Source organism: Acinonyx jubatus, chromosome B2 (genome assembly GCF_027475565.1).
Source record: "Acinonyx jubatus isolate Ajub_Pintada_27869175 chromosome B2, VMU_Ajub_asm_v1.0, whole genome shotgun sequence".
Lineage (NCBI taxonomy): Eukaryota > Metazoa > Chordata > Mammalia > Carnivora > Felidae > Acinonyx > Acinonyx jubatus.
The window spans coordinates 138,847,825-138,874,475 of NC_069385.1; the positions used below are offsets into that span (position 1 = coordinate 138,847,825).

General features: G+C 42.6%; 1 protein-coding gene and 1 long non-coding RNA gene across 6 annotated transcripts in view; one reads left to right on the forward strand and one right to left on the reverse strand.

Moving 5' to 3' along the window:
* Positions 1-14,845, forward strand: part of RNF144B (ring finger protein 144B) — a 182,643-nt gene extending 167,798 nt beyond the window's left edge. For all 5 annotated transcript variants that reach the window (XM_027040395.2, XM_015088097.3, XM_027040396.2 and 2 more), the window contains 4 exons: positions 4,218-4,422; positions 6,423-6,567; positions 9,929-10,018; positions 11,171-14,845. In XM_027040395.2, coding sequence (XP_026896196.1) covers positions 4,218-4,422; positions 6,423-6,567; positions 9,929-10,018; positions 11,171-11,311 — 581 coding nt within the window. In that variant the 3' untranslated portion in view covers positions 11,312-14,845. The remainder of the gene's footprint in view (positions 1-4,217; positions 4,423-6,422; positions 6,568-9,928; positions 10,019-11,170) is intronic.
* On the reverse strand, positions 795-4,259 carry LOC128315702 (uncharacterized). Its single transcript, XR_008298759.1, has 2 exons — positions 4,022-4,259; positions 795-2,065 (listed from the first exon to the last, which is right to left on the reverse strand). It is a non-coding gene; the product is annotated as an uncharacterized LOC128315702 (long non-coding RNA).
* Positions 14,846-26,651: the final 11,806 nt, after the last annotated feature.

Below are 26,651 nucleotides of genomic sequence, written 5' to 3' on the forward strand. Positions count from 1 at the left end.
GAAACAAAGGGGAAATCTAAATATCAGTGTTGCAAAAAGTTGATGATTTTCCAGGGGACAGCTTAGATGCAGACTTATTTTATTAGTCTGTTGTTCATATACCAGATTGATAGTAGCCTTTTCCAACGAGCTTCTAGGGGTGCCTGGGTAGCTCAGTTGGTTAAGCCTCCAACTCTTGGTTTTTGCACAGGTCACGATCTCATGGTTCTTGGTTCAAGCCCTGTGTCAGGTTCTGCACTGACAACGCAGAGCCTGGTTGAGATTCTCTGTCTCCCTCACTTTCTGTCCCTCCTTCCAACCACCCCCCCCCCCATTGTGTGCACACACTCTCTTTCTCAAAAGGAATGTAAAAAATAAAAAAAAGAAACTAGCTTTTAAAAATTATAAAAGTAGTATTCCTGTTTTTTAAATTCAAGTTTAGTATTAAAGTAAATCTTTGCTTCCTTCCCCAACCGCCCCCCCCCTCACCTTTTACTCAAGGATAACCATTTTTGTGTTTCTTACATATTCTTCTGAAAATGTTTTTTTTAATTTTTTAATGTTTATTTATTTATTTTGAGAGACAGAGACAGAGACTGAGATAGAGACAGCAAATGGAGGAGGGGAGAGAGGGAGAGAAAGAATCCCAAGCAGACTCCATGCTGTCAGCACAGAGCCCAACGCTGGGCTTGATCCCACAAAACTGCAAGATCATGACCTGAGCTGATATCAAGAGTCAGATGTTTAACTGAATGAGTCACCCAGGTGCCCCTGTTGTTTTGTTTTTTAATGTTTATTTATTTATTTTTTCAGAGAGAGAGCAAGTATGAGTGGGGGAGGGGCAGAGAGAGGGGGAGAGAGAATCCGAAGCAGGCTGCAGGCTCTGAGCTGACAGCAGAGAGCCTGATCCGAGGCTTGAAGTCACGAACCATCAGATCATCACCTGAGCCCAAATCAAGAGTCTCACGCTCAACCTGATGAAGCCACCCAGGCACCTTCTTCTCAAAATGTTAAAACGTATTTTTATAAACATGGTTCATTTATACTCATCCTGAATCTGCATTTTTTAATTGGTAATATATCCTTGGGATCTTTCCATATTGTCACGTTTGAGTCACCTTATTTTAAAGTTCGTAGTGTTGAACTATATGGATGTACATTACTTGTCTGCTGAACTACACAAAAACCTTATGGATCTGGCATAGTGTGTTAATTTTTTTAAATTTTTTTTTAATGTTTATTTATTATTGAGAGAGCATGAGCATGGGAGGGGCAGAGAGAGGAGGAGACACAGAATACAAAGCAGGCTCTAGGCTCTGAGCCATCAGCACAGAGCCTGACGATGCCGGGCTCGAACTCACACCCGCAGGATCATGACCTGAGTCGAAGTCAGATGCTTAACCGACTGAGCCACCCAGGCACCCCATTTTTTTTAAAAAACTTTAATAATAACAAAAAATTTTTATTATGGTACACACGTTTTCCACAGGATGATGTGTGTCGTGTGTATTTTTTTCTGTACGCGCATTTCCACGTTCCTCACCTACAGAAATGATAAAATCCTGGGGTTGTAAAGGACTTTAAAGGTCGTCTCGGACATGCCGCATTCATCTCCTTTGTACAATACCTGCTTCCCCAGGAGGAACGGTCCTTGTTGGAAGTGGGCATTTGCTCACTATTGCTAGAGGTGGCCTTACCATTTGAGATGCTTTCATTCGCAAGGAGCAGAACGCCGGACTTTGAGGAGCCTAAACAGCGAGGGCAGTGAATTACCTCACACACAGGGAATCCAGAGGTCGATGGTTGCAGGTTTGGCTGATGAAGCCGCTCGGTTTCTCTACCTCATGTAGTTTTTCCTCACAGTTTTCCCAGATCATATTCCCCGACATCCAACTTCAGGCGGTTGTGTTCAAAGGTGGCTGGACGGAAGGGCAATTCTTGCCCGCACAACAGGAAGGAGACCTTGTCCCAGAAGCCCCTTGTCGGACCTCCCCTCCCCTCCCCTCCCACTGGCTAGACCATGTCAGGTGATCAAGCTACGGTTGCGCAGTAGGCTGGGAAAGCGAGTGTCCGCCATGTTCTGCGTCTGAAGAGATAAGACGAGTGTTCTCAGCAGGTTGAAAGGGGTTGGGGCCGATATTGAGGGACTCTAGAAGTGGCTAGAGTGGCCAATATCACTTTTGGATGAAGTAAGAATCTATTTCTTGGTAACCCTACTTTGGGTGCTAGTTAAGTTCTATAAGCTATCCTTAAAGAACAACGAAATGAGTAGAAAGCTGAAATGTGTCCCTTTGGCCCCTTTCTCCACGCTCCTTCGCTTGGTCATTTCTGTGCTGTCAAAGTGGAGAAAAATACACGAGATCACGGTTTTCTGTGGCTCAGACTCTTTCCTTGCTTTTTGCTTTGGGCTCTGCCAGCGCATTGCTTCCTCAGATTTTTTTCCTTATGGGAATCTCTCGAAATCCAACTGCTGTCATATTTATTGACCCTGATTTTATTGTGGCATCCCAGCTCCCTGAAATAATAAGCTGGTAGGAACAAACAGGTCATAATGTCTACCAAATAATTTGGATTAGACTTATGTGGACAATTTGTATGTTTGTATCTTTTTAGGTTGATCTGTAGGGATGCTATAAATTTAACTATGTCATGTATCTTTCCTTTCCTTTTCCTTCTTTATCTTCAGACTTTTCAAAGACCCCTGATTTAGAATGGGTGGTAAGTAGGTATGTGATGTGGGAGTCCTTAGCTCTAATTTACATACCAACCTTCATTTCTTTAGTGTATTAGTGTTTAGTGTTTGTGAAGCAGTTATAAGAGTTTGAAAGAAAATATAAATGGTATGGAAATAAAAGGTCAAGACCTTGGAGCATGTGTGTGTCACTGTCCCCTTGACTTTCTAACCAGGCTGTCCCAAAGTTTTAGGGACTTTTCAAGGATCCATCTCTCTTGGGGTCTGAGGACCTGTGAATCATAATAGGCTTCCCTTTTCTGATTATATTTGGCCTATAATTCTCCAACCCCAGCTCCCCCAAATTTTTAGATAAGACACTATGTGTAAGGATGCTCTTTTTGAATAATGAGCATAGATCTGATTGTTGCATTTTCTAGATGAGAGATTAATGCAGACGGTGTTTACTTGAACATTTTGGACTTATTTCCCCCGATACTGAATTTGTAAAATTATCACCTTTAAAACTAAGCTCAGACTTAATGCCTTCATTTCCTTTTTGCACCACTCTCTGGGTATGTTTGCCTCCAGTGTGGAAATTACAAAGAATCACAAGCCTTGGGAGATTTAAAACTGGATCTCATTGGTTTAAAATTTGCAAAATACATTGGTTCAGAGAAAAAAAAAAACGGGCCACTCAACTACTCAAATGACATCATTTTTTGCATGATATGTTCCCTTAAAGGTCACATTATGTGACAAGAACATGGGGTCTGTTAGGGAATAGAAAATAGAAGACTGAACAAAATTTGTAAACATTTGAATAGAATGACAGTGGCCTTACCCCCAACTCCATATGCTTTCCTACATGCCACGTGGATCTAGCTCATGTGTAGTATATAACCGACTATCATTTTATGGTCTGTGAAAGTGCATACCTTTTGTTTTTGGAGCATGTGAGTCTTTTACAAATGTCTCTAGCATATGGCAGGGCAATGGAATATACAAACTGACAGGTAATCTGACTTTTTTGCTAAGCCACACCAGACAGATGCTGTTTGGTCCTTAAACTATTCGATTTCTTCCTTGTTCTTTCATTTCCCTCTAAGAAACAGAAGAAACTTAACTACTTGTTTCTCAGTGCCTGAAAGGACAAAATCCTTTGTGTATTTTTTTTTCTTTTGCCTTGGTAGGCCCTTCAGGTCCAATTTTCCTCTAAGATGATACCCAAAATAACGATAGCAGGGACTTGAGATGTTTGCTTACTTTGAGTACTGAACGAACGGTGAGAAGTATTCCAAAAACAATCGCAGATTTTGGTTGGTGAGAACACTCCTTATCTATTCAGAAGGGCATTCCATTAGTACCTACTTTGAGAAATGCGGCAGGGCTGAGTGACCTTGTACGTTTGGATCCATTCTGAAGACCAGTGGTGGAAATCACTGCCCTTGGTTTTACCAAGCTTCCATGGCTGTTAGCCTATAACAGAGAAACGTGAAGGGGAGGAAAACCACAAGCCTGCGCGCAAGACAGGTAGACCATCACATTTTCTTTTTTTACACTCTAGAAGTTCACCTGGACCCCCACCGAACATGGTGTCCTGTCGCAGACTGTCAGACAGTGTGCCCTGTTGCATCAAGTGACCCGGGACAGCCCGTACTGGTGGAGTGTCCTTCTTGTCACCTGAAATTCTGCTCATGTTGCAAGGATGCTTGGCACGCAGAAGTCTCCTGTAGAGATAGTCAGCCTGTTGTCCTGCCGACAGAGCACGGGTAAGAAGGGAAATGGCCTTGGGGATTATTCACTGGTTTTCTCAGAAACCCCAAATATGTCTCTTGGCAAAGGAGTTATCTGGTGATGGAATGTAGAGATCAGTCACTTCCCTGTGGAGCTTCCCCGAGAAGCGTCTCAGAATTGGTAAGTTGTTAACAAACAATAACGAAAGAAGAATTTCTAAAGGGAATTAAGGTATTTACCCCTGGAGGATCTTCCAGCCACTGCTGAAATTAGAGCTTGTATAAATTTTGATTTCTCTTTAGGCAGGGAGGCACAGGGACCACTGGTTTCCAGTAGGAAGTCACGGCTTGTCCACAGCCATTTGCCAAGGAGTGGTAGCCACCTGCTAGGGACAGACCTCATTCTTCTTGCTTGCAAAGTGGTGCTGGGATTATTTTCTTACCTGATTATGCTGCCAGCTTGTGAGGTGTGCCAGTCACGTCAAAGAGAGCACAGCAGTAGAAACAGCAGCCCTGCAGGGCAGCGCAGTACTCAATTCCTAGGTCCAAGAGGAAGAGAACTCATCTCCCGATACTTTATGCTCTGAAAAGATGGCACCAAGGTTCAGATTTTGTTACAACGAGCAGCAATTAAATCTGTACCTTTCAGTACTTTTTCCGGCAGCAGAAGGGCCCAGAGTGAGAGACCTTTGTGCTTGATCCCTTGCTCTGCTCAAGGCTATGGCTGTTCTGCATCAGTGAGAACAGACGTACCAGTGTTAGGAGTCCAGTTGGCTTACTCACCCCGCACCCTCCGAATATGTAGAACGATTCTTCAGGAATAGCAACACTACCTGGCTATGATGCTGGGCTGGAATCTTAGACCAAACAAATCAAGAGGAAAAATAGATCTTCATGCACTTGGCAGGTGTGGACCTTCCTAGCCAGTACCTTCTGCATTTTCACTGCCATGGCAGTAAAGTCTGTGGGTGTCACAGGACAGTGCAAAGATCCCAGAGGAGAGAGGGGTTGAGATCTGACGTTGTCACTCTATGAGTCTGTTTCTCTATTTGCAAAAAAAGGGGGAGGGTAGGAATTAAAATAGTAACTGTCCCAGTGCTCTATAAGGTTATGGTGAGCACCAGCTCCGATCCTGGATCTAACAACACTGTGTGAACTTGATGTCTCCATGTGCTGGGTGCTGGTTTTAATGAACAGTGGCTGAAGTACAGCGCCGGGCTGAGGCTTCCCTAACCCTCCCACCTCAACTAGCTCCACTTATTTTCTGTGCCCCTTAAGGCTGTGAGCCTGTGTTGACCTATTCATCCATCTGGAGCAGGTCTCTTGAATGATATTGGGCATTTATTTTATTTTATTATTTTTTAAAGATTTTATTTTTTTAAAATAATCTCTTCACCCGGTGTGGGGCTCGAATTTACAACCCCAAGGTTAAGAGTTGCATGTTGTACCGACTAAGCCAGCCAGGCACCCCAGGTGTTTCTTTAAAGTATTGGTCACTGACTCCCTCAACCTCTGCCATTTGTTTGTCTGAACAGATCACTAGATAAGAGGTTTATCTGTGCCGTCTCAGATCCTGAGCTTGTGTTTCTCTTGTATAGCGGGCTGCTTGCATTTCTTATTTAGACAGTGTGTGCTCGGGGAATGAAATACTCCAAATAACGAGTTAAGCCAGGTGTGGAAAATACAATTATATAATTCACTTCAAGCCAAAGATAAATAAAGGTTCTCTTCTGTTTGGAGTTATCTGAATGACTAATAATCTGTGTCTCTCCAATTTTTACCCCCACCCTCTTCCATGGAAGTGAATTCAGCACGGATAAGGAAGGGTTCCCTACCTACCCATCAGGAGCCCCAGGAATTCAGTTGGTGACCATAAAGTGGAATCTAGAAAGGTGTTAGTTAACTATTTAATTCTTTACACTCAGCTCACTCTTCCCCAGCTCTGGTAGTCTACCCCCTTGTGGTTCTAGCTTTTAAGAAACTCAGGCAGCATTCTTGATCCACACCCTATAATTTCTCATCCATTTTGTTTCTAGGGCCCTCTTTGGGACAGACACAGAAGCCCCCATTAAGCAATGCCCTGTTTGTCGGGTTTATATCGAACGCAACGAAGGCTGTGCTCAGATGATGTGCAAGAATTGCAAGCACACGTTTTGCTGGTACTGTCTCCAGAACCTGGATGTAAGTTCCACTCGGAAGGCTTCTCACGTGGTCTTTCTGTATCGGTGTGACCACCGGGACCCTACGGCCTTTCCTTTGGAAACAATGAGCCTCTGTTTGTCCTGTAAAAGACATTTACTGTTCTTAGTGATACTCTCCACTTCAGATGTCTATAAAATCTCTGATTACCTTCACTGTGTCACCTCAACCTTAAAGGCAAGCAAGCTTTTTTTTTTGTTTTGTTTTAGGGACATTTCCTGTTTTGGGAGCACCGTCTCCTCTTGTTCCAAAAAGAATCATCCGTGTGTTCATTTTACATTGCTGTTGTAACAAATCACCACGAACACAGCGGCTTAAGCAACATAGATTTATTATCTTTACTTCTAGACATCTGACATGGGTCTCACTGGATTAAAATCACAGGGTCTTTAGGGCTGCATTCCTTTCTGGATTCGAGGGAAGAATCCATTTCTTTGCTTTTTCCACTGTCTAGAGCCTGCCTGCATTCGTTGGCCTGTGGCCCCTTTCCCCGTCTTCAAAGCCAGCCACATCCCATCTGTCCGACCCTTCTTCCAATTCACGGCTCCCTCTGACCACAGCTGGGGAAGCTTCTCTGCCCTTCTAGGCCCTGTGATTAGGTTGGCCACATCTGGGTGATGCAGACTACACTCCCCCACGAAGGTCGTAATGTAATCACATCCGTACAGTCCATTTTGCCATGTAAGGGCAACATATTCTCAAATTCTGCGGATTAGGCCACGGGCGTCTGTAGGGGAGCCGCCATTCTGCCTACTGTACTTTGGTTGTCTTCTTCTTTCTGAATTTAAAGAAAAAGGCCACTCAAATCCATGAGATGTCTTCAATAACCACTTCATTCACTGCCATGACAGCAGTTTTGCTATTGTTTTGTTAGGGTTGCCTTCCCAGACACAGGGGTCTGCCCCCCTCACTCTGTTCCCTCACCATTCATGAAGCACGTCTTGCCCAATTCGAGTACAGCTCATTCAGTCCCGGGCCAAGGCTAATGGTAACCCCAGAGGTAGAAGGTGATGTGAAGGCTGGATGAGCAGACTTGCTTCAGTTCTAGCATTTACTCTAGCACATGTGAGCTACCCCAGATAGGAAGAGATATTCACCGTTTTGGCAATCCAGACGAGGAAGATGCGTCCATATCCGTGTGAGCCTCCGTCATGTTGGTGGGGGGCAGGGACCTTCTTTTCTCAACTTCTCATTTCGTTGGCTTAGTTTGCTTCAATTCGATCAGCAGTTAGTGTGGGGCTTTAGTGTCACACACACCCAGCGAGTCCGTGTGCAGTGAATACGGGATGCGTTCCGCCCCCCACATGCCTGGGTTTTAACTGAAAACTAGATAGGTTGTTTCAGACATCTGTAAGAATTTTAATCAGCCCGATCTCAGTGTTTCAAGCAGAGGTATAAATTGGGGAAAAGAAAATTGACATTTTAGACTTCAGAAGCTCAGTAGCTCAGGTTGAAAGAAATGTTTCCACTTAAAAAAAAATTCTATCATAACCCCCCGAATTACAATTAAGGGTGATATTTGAGAGCTGTCGTGATTCCAAACGTGAGATGTTCTGAGTGAGGTTCTCACTGACTGCACAGCCCTCATGTTTTACAGAGGGAAGAAATCTCTGTTTTCCTTCAGGTTTAACCAGAATATTAATTGGGTTCATAGCCACAAGGAGGCTGAGCCCATGAGGTTCTTTTTAAGCGGCAAGAATGGAAGGGAATAAATATGTGTGCCAGATCTGTCCATCCTTTGGCTGGAATATGTCTGGGGTATGGCGTTGCAAAGAACACACTGTTCTGTTACTTGGACTGTTCTGACGCTCGAGATGAAATGGTACAGATGTTAAAAGGCTGGATACACAGGCTTCAAATACTGAAGCATCTTTTTCTGGTCATTGTTTCTTGAGATCCCATTTTCTCGGGTTTAGCCAGGGGCATTGGCCTGTTGGTAATGACATTTTCCCCTCGACAAGTGTTCTGTGTCAGATGGTGGTGTTGATCTTTGTTTGTGGGAAAGTTTCAGAGCAGTGGGTCTGGGAGCAGGATGGTTGTCCGAGAGCCAAGCGTGAGACAGACAGCCACCCAGCGTGGTTTTGAGCTTTACTGGGGTGTTGCGTTTGCTCCTGCCTTCGTCCCCATCCCTGCTGTCTTCAGAGGACGAGGTGTTCTTCATCTTGTGCTGTGGGTACCTCAGAGACCTGTCCCCTTCTGTTACCTCTTCTCTCTCTTGTGACTTCAACTTCCACTAACATCACATATGCAGCTGTGTCCCATTTGAAAACGAATCACACTTTTCTCAAACCTATGTGTCTCCCATACTCCCATTCTCCCCCAGCCTCCTCTTTGAGCCAGGCCTCAAAACAACATAGTCACCTCTTGTTGTTGACGCTGACTTACCTCCGGGCATTGAAGTACACTCAGCTTGCCACATTGTCACTCCCCAGCTGTATTTTTCTAAGGCCTTGAGTGAAATGCAAGGGATATTTCAGTCCTCATCCTACCTAAACTGTCTGTTTCAGTGATGACACCTCTTCTGGCTTCCCTTCTGCATTTCTGGCCACTTCTCCGTTTCCTTCCCAGGCTCCCCTTGACCCATTCTTTGTGACCCAAATGTTTGTGACCAACATCCTCTTTGCTCTCCAGTCTACACTCTCTCCCGGGTGATCTCATCTACTTCTGTGTTGTTTCCTGCCCCTCCCCCCAACATCTGCCAGTACCTAAGGCCTTCCCCCAAAGTTCAGATCTGTGGAATCAGCTGCCTTTTGGACAGTACCACTTGGATGGCTCAAGTGTCTCTCAAGTTCAGCCTGTCCAAACCGTAGCCGTCATCGTCCCAACAAAGTTCATCTCTCCGTTGTCATTTCTGTTGGCCAGGCTCCTGCTTCTCCCCAGTGCCTTTCCCCTCACCTGTGACTTCTTCTCCTTCTTCCCCCACCTGGTTAGTTACCTTCTCAGTATCTCATGCCTGCATTTCCCACCTCAGCTGCTGGCATTTTTCCTCGCCTGCTCTACTGTGGCCGCCTTCCAGCCGAGGAAGACTGTCCTTCGTTCCATATCGCACCTGCTCTAGAGCTGCCTTTCAAAGAGGATTGGTCAGGACATGGAGCCTTTCAAGACTCAGTCAAGAGTCTCGTTGATTACAATCTCTTTTCACTCAGTGCTTTGTAAAAGTACCGAGATACATCGTAAAGATCGCGGCCTCGGGATTCGGGGAGGCTGTTCATCAGTGTCGCCCGAAAGAGCGTTTGCTTCCACCAAGCAAAATATGGTTTGCGTTTGTTAGATCCAGTGTGGTTAGTATTTGTCTCAATTCAAAACAGCGTGTTTGTTGAGACCTCTCTCCCTTGTTTTTCAGAATGACATTTTCCTCAGGCATTATGACAAAGGGCCGTGTAGGAATAAGCTTGGCCACTCGAGAGCCTCAGTGATGTGGAACCGAACACAGGTACCTTGACCCTTAAGGAAGCACGAGATACACTGGACTTGGGAGGGCTTAGAAAGCCCACCTGTTCTTCCTCCCCACCCTGTTGTCTGCTTACGCATCCATCCCTGGAGGTTCTGGGGAGCCCCTGAGCAGGGCCAGGGAAAGGGAATGCAGCAAGTGCCTGAAGTTCATGAGCATGACCCCCTTGCGGATAAGTGGAGGGGCAGGGCCCGGAGCAACTGGGTAATTAACAGCCACCTGCAGAACGAAGGCAGGTCTTCTTTCCTCCCGAAAAAATGGTAGAACGACTTTCCTAAAACCCTCTAAGTCCTACTTTCTATAAAAGGCAGTGCTCTAAAATCCCATGAGCCGCTGCTGGGGCTTAAATCCCTCTGTACCTGCCATTGTGTTTCCGTGGCAGGTTCAAAGGAAGTCCTGGTTTATTTTTAATAGCGTTTCATATTCATTAAAGGCTGTGTTCCTTTTAAAGGTGCCAGTGTTAATAGCCTAGCAATCATTGTTAATATCCCTATGAGACTATTAGGAAACTCAGGGAGAGAGCCAGAGCGCCAAGAGCAACAGTTTGGGGTCACACAGAGCTTTTGCTCGAGTTAATGTCTGTTTTGTTCCCTCCCCTCCGATCTAGTTCTTGCCGTCTCCCTGGTTAGTATCCAGTTCAGATCATGCTGGCCCTGGGCTACAAGGTCCTATGATTGGTAACTGTTTTGCGTGCCTGAGGTGGTGTCTTAGTTCAGGCTCTAGAATAAATTATCATAAACTGGGTGGCTGAAAAAAAATAGAAACGTATTTCTCCCTGTTCTGGAGACTCGAGGTGCCTTTATGGTTGGGTTCTGGTGAGGACCCTCTCTCTTCCTGGTCCGTAGATGGCCTTCCTCTCACTGTGTCCTCACATGGCAGAGAGTGGCGAGAATGGAAGCAAGCTCTCTAATATCTTTTTTTTAGGGCACTAATCTCACCGTGAGGGCTCCACACTCGTGTCCTCATTACCTCCCAACCACCCTCCTTTCCGGATTCCATTGTATTGGAGATTAGGGTTTCAACATATGAATTCTGGGGCTGAGGGGGAAACACACATTCGGTCTTTAGCAGATGGTACAGTAGACATACAGGAAGATTTAACTGCTGAAGTAGCCTTTTCTTCCACATTTCCAGGTGGTGGGGATTCTGGTGGGATTGGGCATCATCGCCTTGGTGACTTCACCCCTGCTGCTCCTGGCCTCCCCCTGCATCATCTGTTGTGTCTGCAAGTCCTGTCGGGGCAAGAAGAAAAAGCACAGCCCATCCACAACCTAGAGGTCTCTGCTCACGTCCACGTGCCACAGATGTCTGGGGTTCTAATGAGAAGCACAGTGAGAAAGCCCCACTTAGCGCACCTGCCTCCTCCTTGCCAACCTTTGAAAGTGCCTGTGTCCAGACTTTGAACTTGCCTTTGGCACCAAGGCCCAGCCCTGATGCACGTGTTCCCGAGTGAAGAGAACCGGGCTGTGTGGTCTAGGCTGTGTCTGTGGAGCATGTCGGGAAGCTTCGGGGTTGCTGAGAAGGAATGGGTTGCTAACCCATCATCATTTTACCCCCCCCCGCCGGGAGGATCCCACCGGACTGTTTAACTGATGGCCAGATTCAAGGAGCCCGAGTGAACGTGTAGTGTAATAAATGTGTTGTCGCGGTTGGCCACATACATCACAACTGAGCACCAGCGTCCGTTCTGTGTCGATTTGACCACCAATAGATACGCGGGAGAGACCCCCCTGGGGGAGGGAAAGAATAACACCGTTTAAGAGGAGATTGTTGTAAGAGCTGCAAAGCAGGCTGCTTAGCTCAGGAGTGGGTACTTGGCTTCGGCCTCGGCCAGCCACCGGGTGTGCTGTTGCCGGCATTCCCACGGTGACTTGGCAGAAACACAATGGGTTTCTCCTTGTGTGCTCTCAGCTTCCAGCACAAAACTGCTGTGCAGAGGGAGGTGTCTTTTCCCAGTGCGAGGGCTGCAGCCTGTAAAACGATGTGGTCTGATGGAGCGGCTCTCCCTGGGCAAGTGCGGCTTGGCGAAGGTGATAGACTGTCCTCCAGCCAGTAGCTGTGGTCTGCAGGGTTGTCTGATGTGAAACACGGGTCAAGGGGCAGAGGTTCAAATCCTTCACCGTAGATAACAGAGACCTTTCCTGAGCCCTGCGTTCTTGCGCCCAGCACATTTAGGGCTGGACCTGAAAGTCCATAGCAAGAGTGACTATCAAAGTCCCATGTGTACATCTAGAAATCCATATAATTTGCCACCTACCTAGACCCTCCGTCCACTGGGCACGTGCGAGTATTTCCCGTGGCACACACAAAACAAATGTTTCCTCAAAGCCATTTTGTCTTTCCTTCTGGGACTAATACACTTTATTAGAAATCAACCTAATGATTTTTTTTTTGCATATTACATACGTAAATTTTGGTTGCAAGTTCCTAACTTAACAAAAGGTATAGACTCATAAACCCAACTCTTTTAAAACAACCCTAGCATGGTGTCCTGTCATGTCAGTGTGTAAAAACACTGATAATCAAGCTAGTTACCTATTTTCAAACGCAGTGCAAGCAGCTCTCAACAAAGTTTAATATTGCTCTTGGAAGCCTCTGTTAGGGCGAGCCAGATACTTCCTGTGTGTACAAGGCACTGATCAAACAACAAAAAATGTAAGAAAGAAACTGTAACTGCTTTATGTATCATAAATAGTTTAGGTTGGTACAGCCCCGTTGCGACTTAGTTTTCCCGTCATCCGTTAGTGAGATTTTTGAATACACGGGTTTTGAAAAGACAATAACTTTTTCTCCAATGACAGGATGTCATAATTGCCATTAGCAACGTAGTCTGGTGCTTCGTGGGAACATGTAAAGTGCTCCTAGAGAGCTGTCCTTGGAACGAGGGACAGTGTGTTGGGACTGTCTGGACCTATGATGTTTTCCCGAGGTAACTGGGTAACTAGGTTGTTAAATTGCTGCTATCCTGGACCTATTATTAAGGAACGATGCTTTGCCTGTGTAATGGAATGTGTCCTAAGTGGGGATGTGTATATTTAAGGAACTTTGGTTCCCACATACATGTTGATACCTGATATATGTATAGTTCATCCCTATGTCGTGTACACTTTTATTTACCATTTGTACAGAACATAGATGTGGACTCTCGGAAAACTTTCGAATGGCAACCAACCCAAAGCATTTTTAATCATTTTTATTTGGAAACTTCTCAATGTTAAGCGTCTTTCTTTTCCTTTGAAACTCTGAACATGGCAGAACAAGAATACTCTCTTCGATCAATGTATTCCCTATTAGTATAAATAGAAGTGTACACATATTTGATTTGCTTTGTCTTAACACTGCCTCATTGTAGCACAGGGCATTTATAACTGCTCAGGGGATCACGGGAACTCAGCTGAAAATGAATTTTTGTATCAAGAGTGTCAGGAGTGGCAGTTTACCCTGGCACGAGCGAACTCTCGAAGCTTCTATTCCGCAAAGAATCTCTAAAACGGGCTGATTTCAAGGAACCTAAAATCCTGTGTTATCAGAGGCGGAACTCCTGAATTTGGAGTTAAAGGTAGGAGAGAACATCCATACTGTTTCCTTGGCAAAATTGAAGGAACTTGTTTTCTCACAGAGATACTGTAACAGAAGCAGCTCCTTTTTTTTTTTTTTTTTTTAAATACAAGATAGGGTGTGGAGGGTTGCTTTTTTGAAACAGATTTCAAACAACTGGATTTAAGTTTTTAAATGTTGAAAAGTGCCTGGAAAGTAGTGACTCCTTCCTTAAATAGCTACACGAATAGGCCTGTGTAAGACTGTCAGAATCAACAGGAATAGGTTGGTAGGTTAAACCCAGATACATCGCCGGTGCCTCAAAGGGTGAGTAGCAAGCCAGTCTAGAAACTTTGTTTACAAAGGAGGGAACTGACAACTTAGATAAAGAGACTGATGTTTTTGTTTGGCATAACTGGCCAGTGAGACAGTTTAACCTGTCTCCTTCCTCTGTCCATCAGCTCTGTCTTCCAGGGATTCTCTTTCCAGACTAGGAAGAGATATGGGTCTACGTGACAATGTTTGGATGTTGTGGCAAAAATTCTTGTGTTTGGAGTAGTGTAGTTTTTTTGAAATAGGATCAAAACTCCTTCACCCAGTTGTAATCTGGATGTAATAACTCCCCATCCGGAAACGCTAGCAGGTGTAAGGGGACGACAACTAGCTGTTGCCCCTTCTGGGAAGTTTTTTCTTATCCGGTAGGGAGGTGAGGGGGAAAGCCACAGGGAAGCAAATTTTAGAATCATAGGCATTCTGTTTGTTCACACAATGGGTGTTAGCTCTGGACTTGAAATCTCTATATAGATAAAGAGGCCTTTGAAAAACAAATAATTCACAGTGTGAATTTTCTTGTAGCCTGCATCATGAAAATTTTACCTATCCAGATTTGCAAAACGTACATGTTTATTTGAATGTAAATCACTGTTTCTTGAAACCCCAAATTGTCTCTTAAAACTTATTCAAAATCTAAATGCGTCTTATTTTACCCTTCTCTACACAGTGCTTGACTTTTGTGTTCATGAATGGATGCCTTTATGTATATAGACCCATGTATATATGTGCAGCTCTGAAGATAATTTCATAATGCCTTAGATGAATGACATTTTATAAAGCTGTCAAGTTGACACCTATAGACTATTACATCTCATGTTGATTCACGATCCAGAAAGTTTTGTTATGTATTTAAGAAATTGCTGTTGTATTATATTTTCCCAGTTGAGAGGAAAATAGCTGTTTCAGTCTCTGTTGCCCCAATAAACGTGGAGCAAGAAAGCAAGTGGTTAACCTTTGTTGTACCGCACGTTTCTAGACACGTTTGATTTTATCCTCCAGGAACCACCAAGCACTATTAAATCCTAGGTTCTGAATTTACAAAAACCACCCAAATCTGTTATACCATTCATGGAAATAAGTCTTGCTACCTTGTTTCTTAAAAGAAATGAGAAGTATAATGCCTTCACTCGTTGCAGACATTTTTGTTGTATGTGCGATATCCCACACCGTCACTGCATGGGCATTGGTAATTATCCAGAGAAACAACCAATAATTTAGGGCTTTGATCATTCTAATGAATGCTGCCAGGGATCAAAGTTCTATAAAATGAGGGTTGGACTGCCTGCTCTCTGTGGTCCGCTCTCACCTTTCACAAGTCTGTTGGAGGAATGTATTTCCTCGTTATGAATTTTAAAGGATTTACATTAGCGTTAAGTTAAGGTCATTTCCATTTGATTAGTATTCAAGGCAGGACTCACCAAAGGTTGAGTGCTGAAAGTTGGTTAACAACTAGAACTTGTGTTTATCAAAACCAAAAGCTCACATTCCTGTCTCCTGGGGTTGATGCCTTTCTGTTGAACATTGGTTCAATGGTTGTGATTGGATACCTGAGTATAAAGACTTAGGACTGACTTACAATTCAGATTTCACTTTGTAATCATTCGCTTTTGAGGAAATCAGTAAGATCATATTAAAAGATTTTTGGGTTATGGTTTCTTCGTTTCCTTAATCATTTCCTAAAATGTCGACATTACTTCATTTTTAAAGTGTCATTGTTTGGCTAAACTTGAATTTGTATCCCCAAAGAATTATTGAATGAACCACTTTATACAGCGGTGATTTTAATCAGTGCCCAACCAGCAAACTCATTGCCATGTAAATTATAAGCCTAGTGAATCTGAAGGAGAATTACAATTAGGTTTTTCTGTAATTCAACTATTTTCATTTGTAAGATAATAAATTTATTTTTTTAGACCCCAAAGATGGCATCCAACTCTACATTATGAGCAAGAAATGAATTTCTTCAAATAATTCAATAGCAATTATAATATGATATAGATAGATAGATACATTTTTTACATGTTCCTTAAAGGACTTTTGAAAACAATCCTATGAGATAAATGGAGTAGATATTAGATCCATTTCATCAAGGAAGCAGTGGTTTTATGTTCATGTCTGGTCAAGGGCCACACTACTGATGAGCGGCAGCCAGAAAATGAACGTAAGACTCCCTTGAGATACTGTTGTGCTTTCATTAGTTGGTAATTCTGAGCTTGCCTTCACTCCTGGATCTGTGAGTACCAAGAGAATGAACTGCACCCTCAATTACCTGCCTCTGGAGGTATATGTAAGAGAATTATTTATTAGTTCAAGTAATCACTTTAGAGCTTGTGTTTTGGTGTGTCTGACAGCCTGCCTGGGGCAGGTGGCCACCCCTGAGACCAACCCCAGTCACTCCCTGGGGTTTGTGTATCTTGCTAACGTTGGAACTAGAATCACAGGTGGGTCTGTGTACTTACCTCAGATGCCAAAATGTTTGGCTCTTCTCCACAATAGAAAGTATGGTCTCACGGTTTCCTTTAATATTTACAATCAACACCCAACATGGTTGTTATTTCAAATCCAAATTTTTCCCTTTTAACATTAACCAGCTTAGGGGCATCTGGGTGGCTCAATTGGTTAAGCATCTGACTCTTGATTTCAACTCAGGTTATGATCTCATGGTTCTTGAGATCAAGCCCCGCATCTGGCTCTTGCTGGCAGCATGGAGCCTCCTTGGGATTCTCTCTCTCCCTCTCTCTCTCTGCCCCTCTGCTGCTCTCTCTCTCTTTTTCAAAATAAACAAATAAACTTTAACATTGACAGCTTGTGCTAGAATGTGTATTGGTGACTTATTAAATCAATCAATCGGCAGTTTTAAAAACGAGAAATGGGGCTCTAAATGATGAACTTATTGACCGAATTTCTGATGTGTCTAAAGTTGTGCTTTGAATTCCATTTTCTGTCTTTATGTTTTTGAATTTTATCAGTATAATTTTATCAGCTTTCCTTTTTTTTTTCTTTTTTCTATTTTTTTTTTTTTTTTTTTTTGTATATTGAGAGTAGAATTCAGGCTTTAGGTGAGAAAGGAATTAAGTCTAATGTTCGCCATTTGTAGTTCCCTAATGATCTGGTGTGATTGGAGGGGCAGATTTTCTTTTTGGAGACTACTGATTATTGATCAGTCTGGACTTATTGTTGTGAGGCCAGCCTGTTTGTTTAACTAAAAGCAAACAAGTCCAGAAATCCACACACTGCCCTGCATGTTGTGTGTCCCGAATTCCAGCCTGGCCCTGGGACTTTGGTACCACAAGGGCACATGAATGGAGAGTTAGGAGAGGGTTGGCAAATCTGATGTCACCCTGGGCACAGAACAAGCAGGTGGTGTCCTCTCTTCTCCCTGCCCTCTGCCTGTCCAGACAGTCTGGGCTTAGGGGACAGATACCCAGCTTGCAAGAAGATGACTGCAGTTCTAGGCGTCCCTTTGCTCTGGATCGTGGTGTGGTCCAGGGCCAACCATTTATCTACAACATCATGTCATGTCATGGCTCAGGCATAGAGGGTCGGATGAGATCATGAATGTCAGAGGGACATTGTTTTTTAGGAGGTGAGTGGAGGGGAGCCATTGCACTGTGTGTGTTATGGCTGTGAGTGTGGGTGACGAGTTTGCGACCAGACACTGTTCCCAAAGGAGAAGACGGGGGCTAATTCATTTCAAGCTTGTGAGGACGTGTTGAGGGAGGAATGGCCTCCTCAGAAAAAAGATGGTCTTTCTAGATTAAAAAAATTCCTTTATGTTGGGGCGCCTGGGTGGCTCAGCCGGTTGAGTGTCCAACTCTTCGGCTCAGGTCATGATCTCATGGTTCATGAGATCGAGCCCCACATTGGGCTCTGTGCTGACAGCACAGAGCCTTCTTGGGATTTTCTCTCTCCTCTCTCTCTGCGCCTCCCCCGCACTCTCTCAAAATAAACAAAAAATGTTAAAAAAAATTCCTTTATGTTGTTTTTTTCACAAATATTTCACAAACATTTATCTATTTGAATGCCTAATTAAAATGGAGGCTATGTGAAGAGAGGCAGAATTCATATCAACACAATAATTTTTGGCCGAGGGGGGTTACTGTAAAAACTCACATTTACACAATGCCACATGGTATGTAAAGTACTTTATTTATTTTTTTAAGTTTGTTTATTTTTGAGACAGAGTGGGCAGAGGAGGTGCAGAGAGAGATGAAGAGAGAGAATCCCAAGCAGGCTCTGCACTGTCAGCACAGAGCCTGATGCGGGGCTCGAACTCACAAGTCGGGAGATCATGACCTGAGCTGAAACCAAGAGTCAGACGCTTAACCGACTGACCCCCAGGTGCCCCTGCAAAGTACTTTCAAACACATTCTCTTCTGCTCTTTATACTACTCTGGCAAGTACATATTACTTTGGCCCTCCCCCAGGTGACAGATTGGAGGTGAGATTCAGAGTCTAGATGATATAGCACAAGGTCATACGTACAATGGGTTAGTGGCAAAGTTAGAAACATCTTTCATGAGCCAGCCCAGAACCTCTTAGACTTATTTTAATTTTTTTTAAGCGTCTTGAAAGAACACAATAATTAACCTCAGCTTCTGTACACTGGAAGTTTGTCATGATGTGGCTGGTCTCTCTGCTCAGCAACGGGCTGGACTAAAGATCAAGGTATTGGCCGTGTATGTCGTCATTTGGGGCCCGTAGTTCTTTTCCAAGCTCACTGATGGTTGGCAGAACTCAGTTCTTTCTCATGTCTTCCTCGTGGTCCCGTGTACCTTCAAGCCATGTTGAGTGGTCAGAAGTTCAGAAATAGCAGAAGAAAACCAGTGAGTCGCCAAAATAGTAACTACTAAAAGTTTGTTGAGCGCACACCAAAAAGTTTGCAAACCAGGGCACTCGCTGAAACCAAAGCATGGAATGAGGTTATACTGTTGTAAAGCAGCTTTTGGGTGAGAGGGCAGTTACGAATCTTCACAGAGATTGGTTCTCATCTTAGAATTTCTTTAAATGAAAATGAATTGGTCAGTGGTTGCCTCATACCAACCTCGGGAGGTAGCTCAAGTTTGCATGTAATTTTCAGAGGTATAGGCAAGAAATGACTCAGGTCAAGTTAGTCGTGCAAAATAAGCTAAATTAAGCTTTGTCTGAATGACTAAACTGGTTTTAAACTGCAATTCAGGGAACTTTCAAGACTGGTCTCTCTTTTTTTATTTTAACAATTCCCCCTGTTGATCATTCTCTCAGCACGGTGTTAGTCCCTGTTAGCACTGTTGATGTGGTCAGGCTGAAGAATCACACATTCGATGTTTTCATCCAGTTGAGTTGTCAGGCCAAGGGACCACGTAGTCAACATCACCATTTTTGTCCTTATTGTTGATTTCATCCAGTTGTCTGATCCGGACAGATCCAGTTGGCACATGAGTGGCTGTTGACGGATGTTTAAAGCTCTAGAGGGGCACCTAGGTGGCTCAGTTGGTAAAGCATCGACTTTGGCTCAGGTCATGATCTCACGGTCTGTGAGTTCAAGCCCCGCGTTGGGCTCTGTGCTGTTGGCTCAGAGCCTGGAGCCTGCTTCGGATTCTGTGTCTCCCTCTCTCTCTGCCCTTCCCTGCTCACACTCTGTCTCTCTCTCTCAAAGATAAATAAAAAACATTAATTAAAAAAAAATTAAAGCTCTAGGGAATACATACCACATTGGAAAGGTTGATATGATGTCTATAAAAAGGATAATAGTCAAGGATTGAAAAATTCTCCAGAGCAGAGATTCCCAGGAGCCAAGATTTAGCCAATTAAATAACTCAAATGGCTTGTAATTTTTCAACTTACTTACATAGGCACAACATGATGTATTAGCAATCAAATATCCTCATGATTACTTAGGACAGGATAAACATGAGGATGTTTTATTTCAGGAGGTGGTATTGTTGGTAGCCCCCCTCCCCCCAGGCTCCTAGATGTGAGCAATCAGGTAATTCAAGGAGAGACATTTCTATGGGAATAAAAGGTAAACAAAGGTTAATGGTTAAAGCAAATTATAAAATTGATTTCTGAGTTTGGAGAGCGACCCATTGAGAAGATTTCTGGATATTGGATTCTAAGTATCTTCAGATGGAGTGAGGGCAGGCAGTGGTGATCTGTCAGATTTTCAGGTTTGCAATGTGAATGTTTCTGATCATTTTTCTGAGTGGCCACATTGCAACAGGCATGAAGTCTGCCCATAAGCTGTTGTGGTGATTTTCTCTGAAGTTTCTTTCAAATAGTCCAGCTTTAGCTTCTCTGGTTTCAGGGAAAGGGCAATTTTAATTCCATAGTATTTCCAAGTCAAAAGAGTGGGAGAAAATTGGATACGTTAACTTTTGGAAAGTTCTAGCTAAATGTTGAGGGAAAGTGGGGGAATTCAGAATTCAGCCCTGTTTACAGGTAAGAAAACCTCAAAGACAATGAGCAACTCCGAATCTGATATCCATAAAGGTGTATTACTGAAACATAATTTTTCTCTTTGTACTCATCCTTGTTTTCATTAAAGATAACCACAGTAAGTCTTCCTTGTCTGCAAATTAAGTCTAGTTTCAGTAAACTTGTCCTGGTTATTATTATTTTTTAAAATATTTTTAAAGGTTTATTCATTTTTCAGAGACAGAGACAAAGCGTGAGATGGGGAGAGGCAGAGAGAGAGAGGGAGACACAGAATCCAAAGCAGGTTCCAGGCTCTGAGCTGTCTGCACAGAGCCCGATGTGGGGCTTGAACCCACGAATCGTGAGATCATGACCTGAGCTGAAGTCGGATGCCCAACTGACTGAGCCACCCAGGTGCCTATTGTTTTTATTTTTATTTATATAATAAATTGTGTCATGAAAATAAGAATAATAAGAGTTTCTGAATTCTTCATGGATCAAGTAGGGAGAAAGCGATAAGCATTTCAACCTTTGTTGCAAAGATACGCTTTAGCAAATTGCTCTAAGTTCTAGAGAGCTTAAAAGAGAGGAGAAAAACGGGTCCTTTAAATCTGTAAAACAGGGGCACCTGGGTGGCTCAGACAGTTGAGTGTCTGACTCTGATTTCTGTTCAGGTTTTGATCCCAGGGTTGTGGGATTGAGGCCTGTAGCAGGCACTGTGCTGAGCACGTAGTCTGCTTAAGATTCTCTCTCTCCCTCTCTCTCTCTTTCGGCCCTTCCCCCGCTGATGTGCACACTCACGAGTTCTCACTCTCTAAAATAAGAAAGTAAAGGGGCGCCTGGGTGGCTCAGTCGGTTAAGCGGCCGACTTCGGCTCAGGTCATGATCTCGCGGTCTGTGAGTTCAAGCCCCGCGTCGGGCTCTGTGCTGACCTCTCAGAGCCTGGAGCCTGTTTCGGATTCTGTGTCTCCCTCTCTCTGACCCTCCCCCGTTCATGCTCTGTCTCTCTCTGTCTCAAAAATAAATAAACGTTAAAAAAAAAATAAAATAAGAAAGTAAAATAAATCTGGAAAACAAGCCATTAAAGAACTGGCGATGTTTTAAGTAAAATCCTAAAAAAGTTATAACCATCTTCATCAGTTTATTCTGTCTCCTGTAATCATTCTTGTGTTGCTTCATTTTGGGTTAGCAGCTTTATGAATCGGTTTTCCATCAGAGTTTTAGAAATTCTTACCCAGTTTGGTATTCTGATCTTCAAGTTATCAAAATCCTGCCCTTTAGAGTACTTTTCAGGGTCTTTTCCATGAATCTCTTTGAAGACTCATACTTTTGTTTTTAGCTCATTGTATATGCTCTCAGAGAAGAATCAAGAGTAAAACAATAACTATAAGTAAATGACAGAAGGACTTAAAAATGGCCACGGTTAAAGATCTAATGAGTGTTCAGTATAATGCAGTTGTTTGGTTGTTTCTGTGACATACATCTTAACATTATGACTGATAATATTATACCAGGACATATCAGATTTTTAGGAATTTCATACAAACACCCCCTACAGAAAGTTTAGCATCACTTCTTATTTATTTCCTATCAAATTTAACATGTACAAAAAATTACATAGCTGCAATAAAAATTTTTTAGCTCTTTTAATAGAGAAGACTCCATTTTCCTAAGTAATCAAAGACCTGACAAAGACAGAACACAGAATCTTGGCTTTCTAGCAGATGACATTAAAGGTAAAGAAAAACTTTGTGAGGCATCTGGGTGGCTCAGTCTAATGTTAAGCATCCGATTTGGCTCAGGTCATGATCTCACTGTTCATGGGTTCGAGCCTTGCACCAGGCTCTGGGCTGACAGCTCAGAGCCTGGATCCTGCTTCAGATTTTGTGTGTGCCTCTCTCTCTGATCCTCCCCTGCTCATGCTCTGTCTCTCAATAATAAATAAATGTTAAAAAAATTTTTTATTAAAAAAAAGAAAAAACTTTGTTTATAATTTCTTATTAAGAGAAGACCAATAATCTAAGAAAATTTTGTCCTTTTAACAGAGAGAAAACCAAATTCTAATTTTACAGCAGGGTACCTTCAACATTAAAACTCTCCTTTTTTTTTTTTAACTTAAATAAAGCCATTCAAATCTTAGTCAGACTTGACAGCACATAAAATTCCTTTCTCAAGATTCCATTTCCACAAACTTTCTACAACTTTCTATCCATTCAGCTCTTGTCCTCTTTTTCTTTTCTTATTGTAGAACAAGCATTTCACTTTAGGACAAAATTGCTTTCTTTTTTCCTTTGCCAAAAAAAAAAGCAAGAACAAAAAACAAACCTCACGCCCTTCAGACCTATCCTTATAAAAAAAAAAGTCTGCTTTCCTCACCTGCTTTTCATACATAATTGTTTTCTTTCATTTTTATTGTTTCTAGTGATCTTATTTTTACATACTGATTATAAATTTCAACTCTTAGTAATGTTCACTTTCCAGAGAAACCTTGGAAGCAAGCAACTGTGCACTATCATATATTAGCATCCTGTGGTAGATTAGCAATTTATAAATACATTTCATAATTTCTGAAAGTGTGTTCTTTCTCATAATAACATTTTCAGTGTGGCATAAAACGTGTTTATTAATAAACTCAAATGTCTTTTGTCTCTCTGTAAAAAAAAATTAAACCAAAATTAAATATACTAATGTTTATCATTTACTGTTAATCTTACATTTATTTATTTATTTATTTATTTATTTATTTATTTATTTATTTATATTTGAGAGAGAGAGTGAGCATGGGAGTGGGGGAAAGAGGCAGAGAGAGAGAAAGAATCTTAAGCAGGCTCCATACTCAGCACAGAGCCCAACGTGGGGCTCGATCCCACGACCCTGGGATCATGACCTGAGCTGAAATCAAGAGTCAGTTGCTCAACCGACTGAGCCACCCAGCCTCCCCATTGTTCATCTTATTTTTAAATGACTTAGATATTCAATAGATATATGTTATTTAGTTCAACTTAGTTTTTCTTGTTGCATTTTTAAAATTACTTGCTTTTAATAATTATGTTTGCATTAGACATTAAACAGCTAACCATTATCTTAAGATATTTTTCTTACTGACAAATTTTGAAGACATGCCTGCTTTATGAAACCAATAAAGTTAAACTACCTTTTATTTGCCAAAGATTATTCCAGATCATATGAACTTGAAAAACATTTGGGCTAGTTTCTGTATTTCTGAGAATATACTAGATTTATATAAACACTTAATTTTCTTTAAGCCAATTAGGTAGAGCTCTTTACAAATAAATTTTGGCAATGTCATCTAGAGGTAAAAAAAATATCATATCTATAACACACATATATAGACATACCTAAACATACAGACAAATGCAAACAGAGATCTTATAGCTTTTGTTTTAAAAGTTTTAGCCATGTCCCAGGTATAAAACTCCAAAGAATAGTTGTATTTAAATTGTTTTCCAGCAGGTAGACTAAGTTATGGTTACCTGCTCAGATGGTCCAAAAAAAAAAAGAAAAAAGAAAAAATTTTTTTACTACTTTTATTTGCATGCTGTAAGGTTTTATTTGGCTTTATTTTATTTTCACACTGTAAGGTTTTAGAGCTGTTTTTAGAGTCATTTTTTCTTTTAGAAACCTCCATACCAATCAAAGACTGCATTTCATTGTCTCTGGGAGGTTTGGAATTCTATCTTTTAAGGATGACCTTTAGGGGCGCCTGGGTGGCTCAGTCAGTTAAGCGTCGGACTTCAGCTCAGGTCATGATTTCACAGCTTGTGAGTTCGAGCCCCGCGTTGGGCTCTGTGCTGACAGCTCAGAGCCTGGAGCCTGCTTCGGATTCTGGGTCTCCCTCTCTCTCTGCCCCTCCCCTGCTCACACTCTGTCTCTAAAATGCATAAACGTTTAAAAAAAAAAGAATGATCTTTATGGGGACTTACTTAAAGACTCCCCAGAATAGCTACTATGTACCCAAAAGTTCACCCATTTTTCCAAAAAGGCACAAGATCCTGGTCCATCGACAGGTGGAATCCATCTCTGTCTTTAGATACCCTATGATGTTTTAACTACGAGGAGCCCTGTTTCCCAACAGCTATTACAAAACACAGGGAATCACGTGTTTCCCCCATTTCTGGACAGAAAAGGGTGACTTCCCAAGAAACTTCAACAAACGAAATCAGAAAGCAAGCATGCACAGTAAAGTCAGAGCCTCAGAATGCATAGATAGTGGAGCTCAGATCCAAGAGAGACTTACCTTCAAATTCCAGGGTTGATGAGAAAGCAGAGAGATGATGGTGGGCTCTCCGGGTCCCAGCACCTGTTTGCTCACTGGCCGGAGGTCTTTTGTGGATCCCACTTCTGATGCCACCAAGTGGCAAAAGCTTAGAAATAACAGAAGTAAAAACAGTGAATTGCCAAAGTAGTCATGAGTAAAAGTTTATTATGCACGTGCCGAAAAGACAATTTGCACACCAGGAGCACTTAGACTAAAACATGGGATGAGGCTAAGTGGTATATTGTTATAAGGCAGCTTATAGAGCAAGAAAGCAGTGCTTGGTTATAATATTAGAATTTTCTTAAATGATAGGGAATTGGTCAGTGGTTACCTCATATCAACCTCAGGAAACGGTTTAAGTTTTGCTTATGACTTTCAGAGGCATAAGCAAGAAAAGACCCAGGTCAAGTTAGCCTTGCAAAATGAGCTAAATTAAGCTTTGTTTGTATGACTAAACTGGTTTTGTCTGCTTGGGGGAGTTTTCAAGACTGGTTTCCATTTGCATTTTGTTTTAACCCACTGTTTCTCATCCTCCAGATCTCTTTGGCTTTCTCTTCTGCTGCGTCTCTCTGACTTCCATCATTTCAAATTTGAAAGTGGTGAACATGTTTTTATGTTGGTCATTCTCAGTAGGAAATTTAGCCTTTTGCTGTTCAGTTTCCCTGCTCCGTGGAGCCACACAGTCTGCAGATATGATGGTGTCCACTGAGGAATCCACAAACTCAGGGAAGAGTTCAGAGCAATAGGGAGCTTCCTGTGAGGGGACCGTGGATCCAAAGTTTCAGTTGAAAACGTGATGCAGCCAAGGTGTGAACGGCATCGCTGCTTGTGGCTGGGAGGGCCATTTGGCCTTTATGTGACACAGATTTTCCCAAATAGACTTAGAGGAAACCCTGATCTCATCTTTTGCAACAAAAAAGCTTCAGAATCCAGGATTGGATTGAATCTTGTGTTGGTTTCAGAAGGGACAATGCCTAGTAAGAGCTGGCTTAAACTACATGATGGTGTTTTCACTCAAGTCAGACCATGAAAGCAAGGGATGGGAGTGAATCCATTGCTGCCTGTAATTGAGGGGTCTGTGCCAGAAGTCAAGGCCATCACCTCCACCCCACCCCTTTCCTGACCCGTGCAGGAATGCAGACCCAAGCAAGTGCTTTAGATGTTTTAAGCTAGAGTGGCCATTCTTCTGAGTGGAGATGGACGAGTAGAAGATGTGAGAGCTTTGGACAATATACAAGTTATCTTGGCCCCAGTTTCCTCATCTAGGAAATTGGAAGCGATTGTTCTCTAGGTCCAATTCAAATCTAACTTTTTGTGTAAGGTGGAGGAGATCACCTGCACCTACTGTGAGCCTCGTATGCTTGAGAGTAGTTAGCACAAGGGAATTTACTTATTTTTTTTAAAGTTTATTTATCAAGAGAGAGAGAGCGAGAGAGCAAGCGAGCATGGGAGGGGCAGAGAGAGAGAGGGAGAGAGGGAATCCCCAGCAGGTTCAGTGCTGTCAGCACAGAGCCGACTTGGGGCTTGATCTCACGAACTGTGAGATCATGACCTAAGTCAAAAGCTCCACCGACTGAGCCACCCAGGCGCCCCAACAAGGGAACTTATAGGCAAGGAACTGGTAATTGCCAGAAGAAGCTTCCAGGCACCAAATGGTGGATAGTTCCAGAAACATGGGAAAAATATTACCAGTTTATTTAAAATAAGCAAATTTAAAGAACAATGGTTGAACTTCATGGTTTGTTTACAGCTCTCCATGGCTGAAAAGGCTTACAACAAAAGTTGCTGGCAGAATTTCCAGGGACGTGTTTCCTCTAGTATTTATATTAGAGACATCAGAACCTCATCCTTATTTGAAGCATACAACGGATTATCTATTCTGACTGTGTCAGTCGGAGGAGATTTTGAACATCCAGTTGCTTGCTGTTGATTAATTTTTCTCTGTTTCTGGTGCACATTGTATGTTCTGTGAATTGAATTAAATGTAAGGTATACATGTACATGTGTTAATGCATAGGATAGTATGTGATACTGTGTGTGTGTGAATGAGTAGTAAATACATGGATGGAT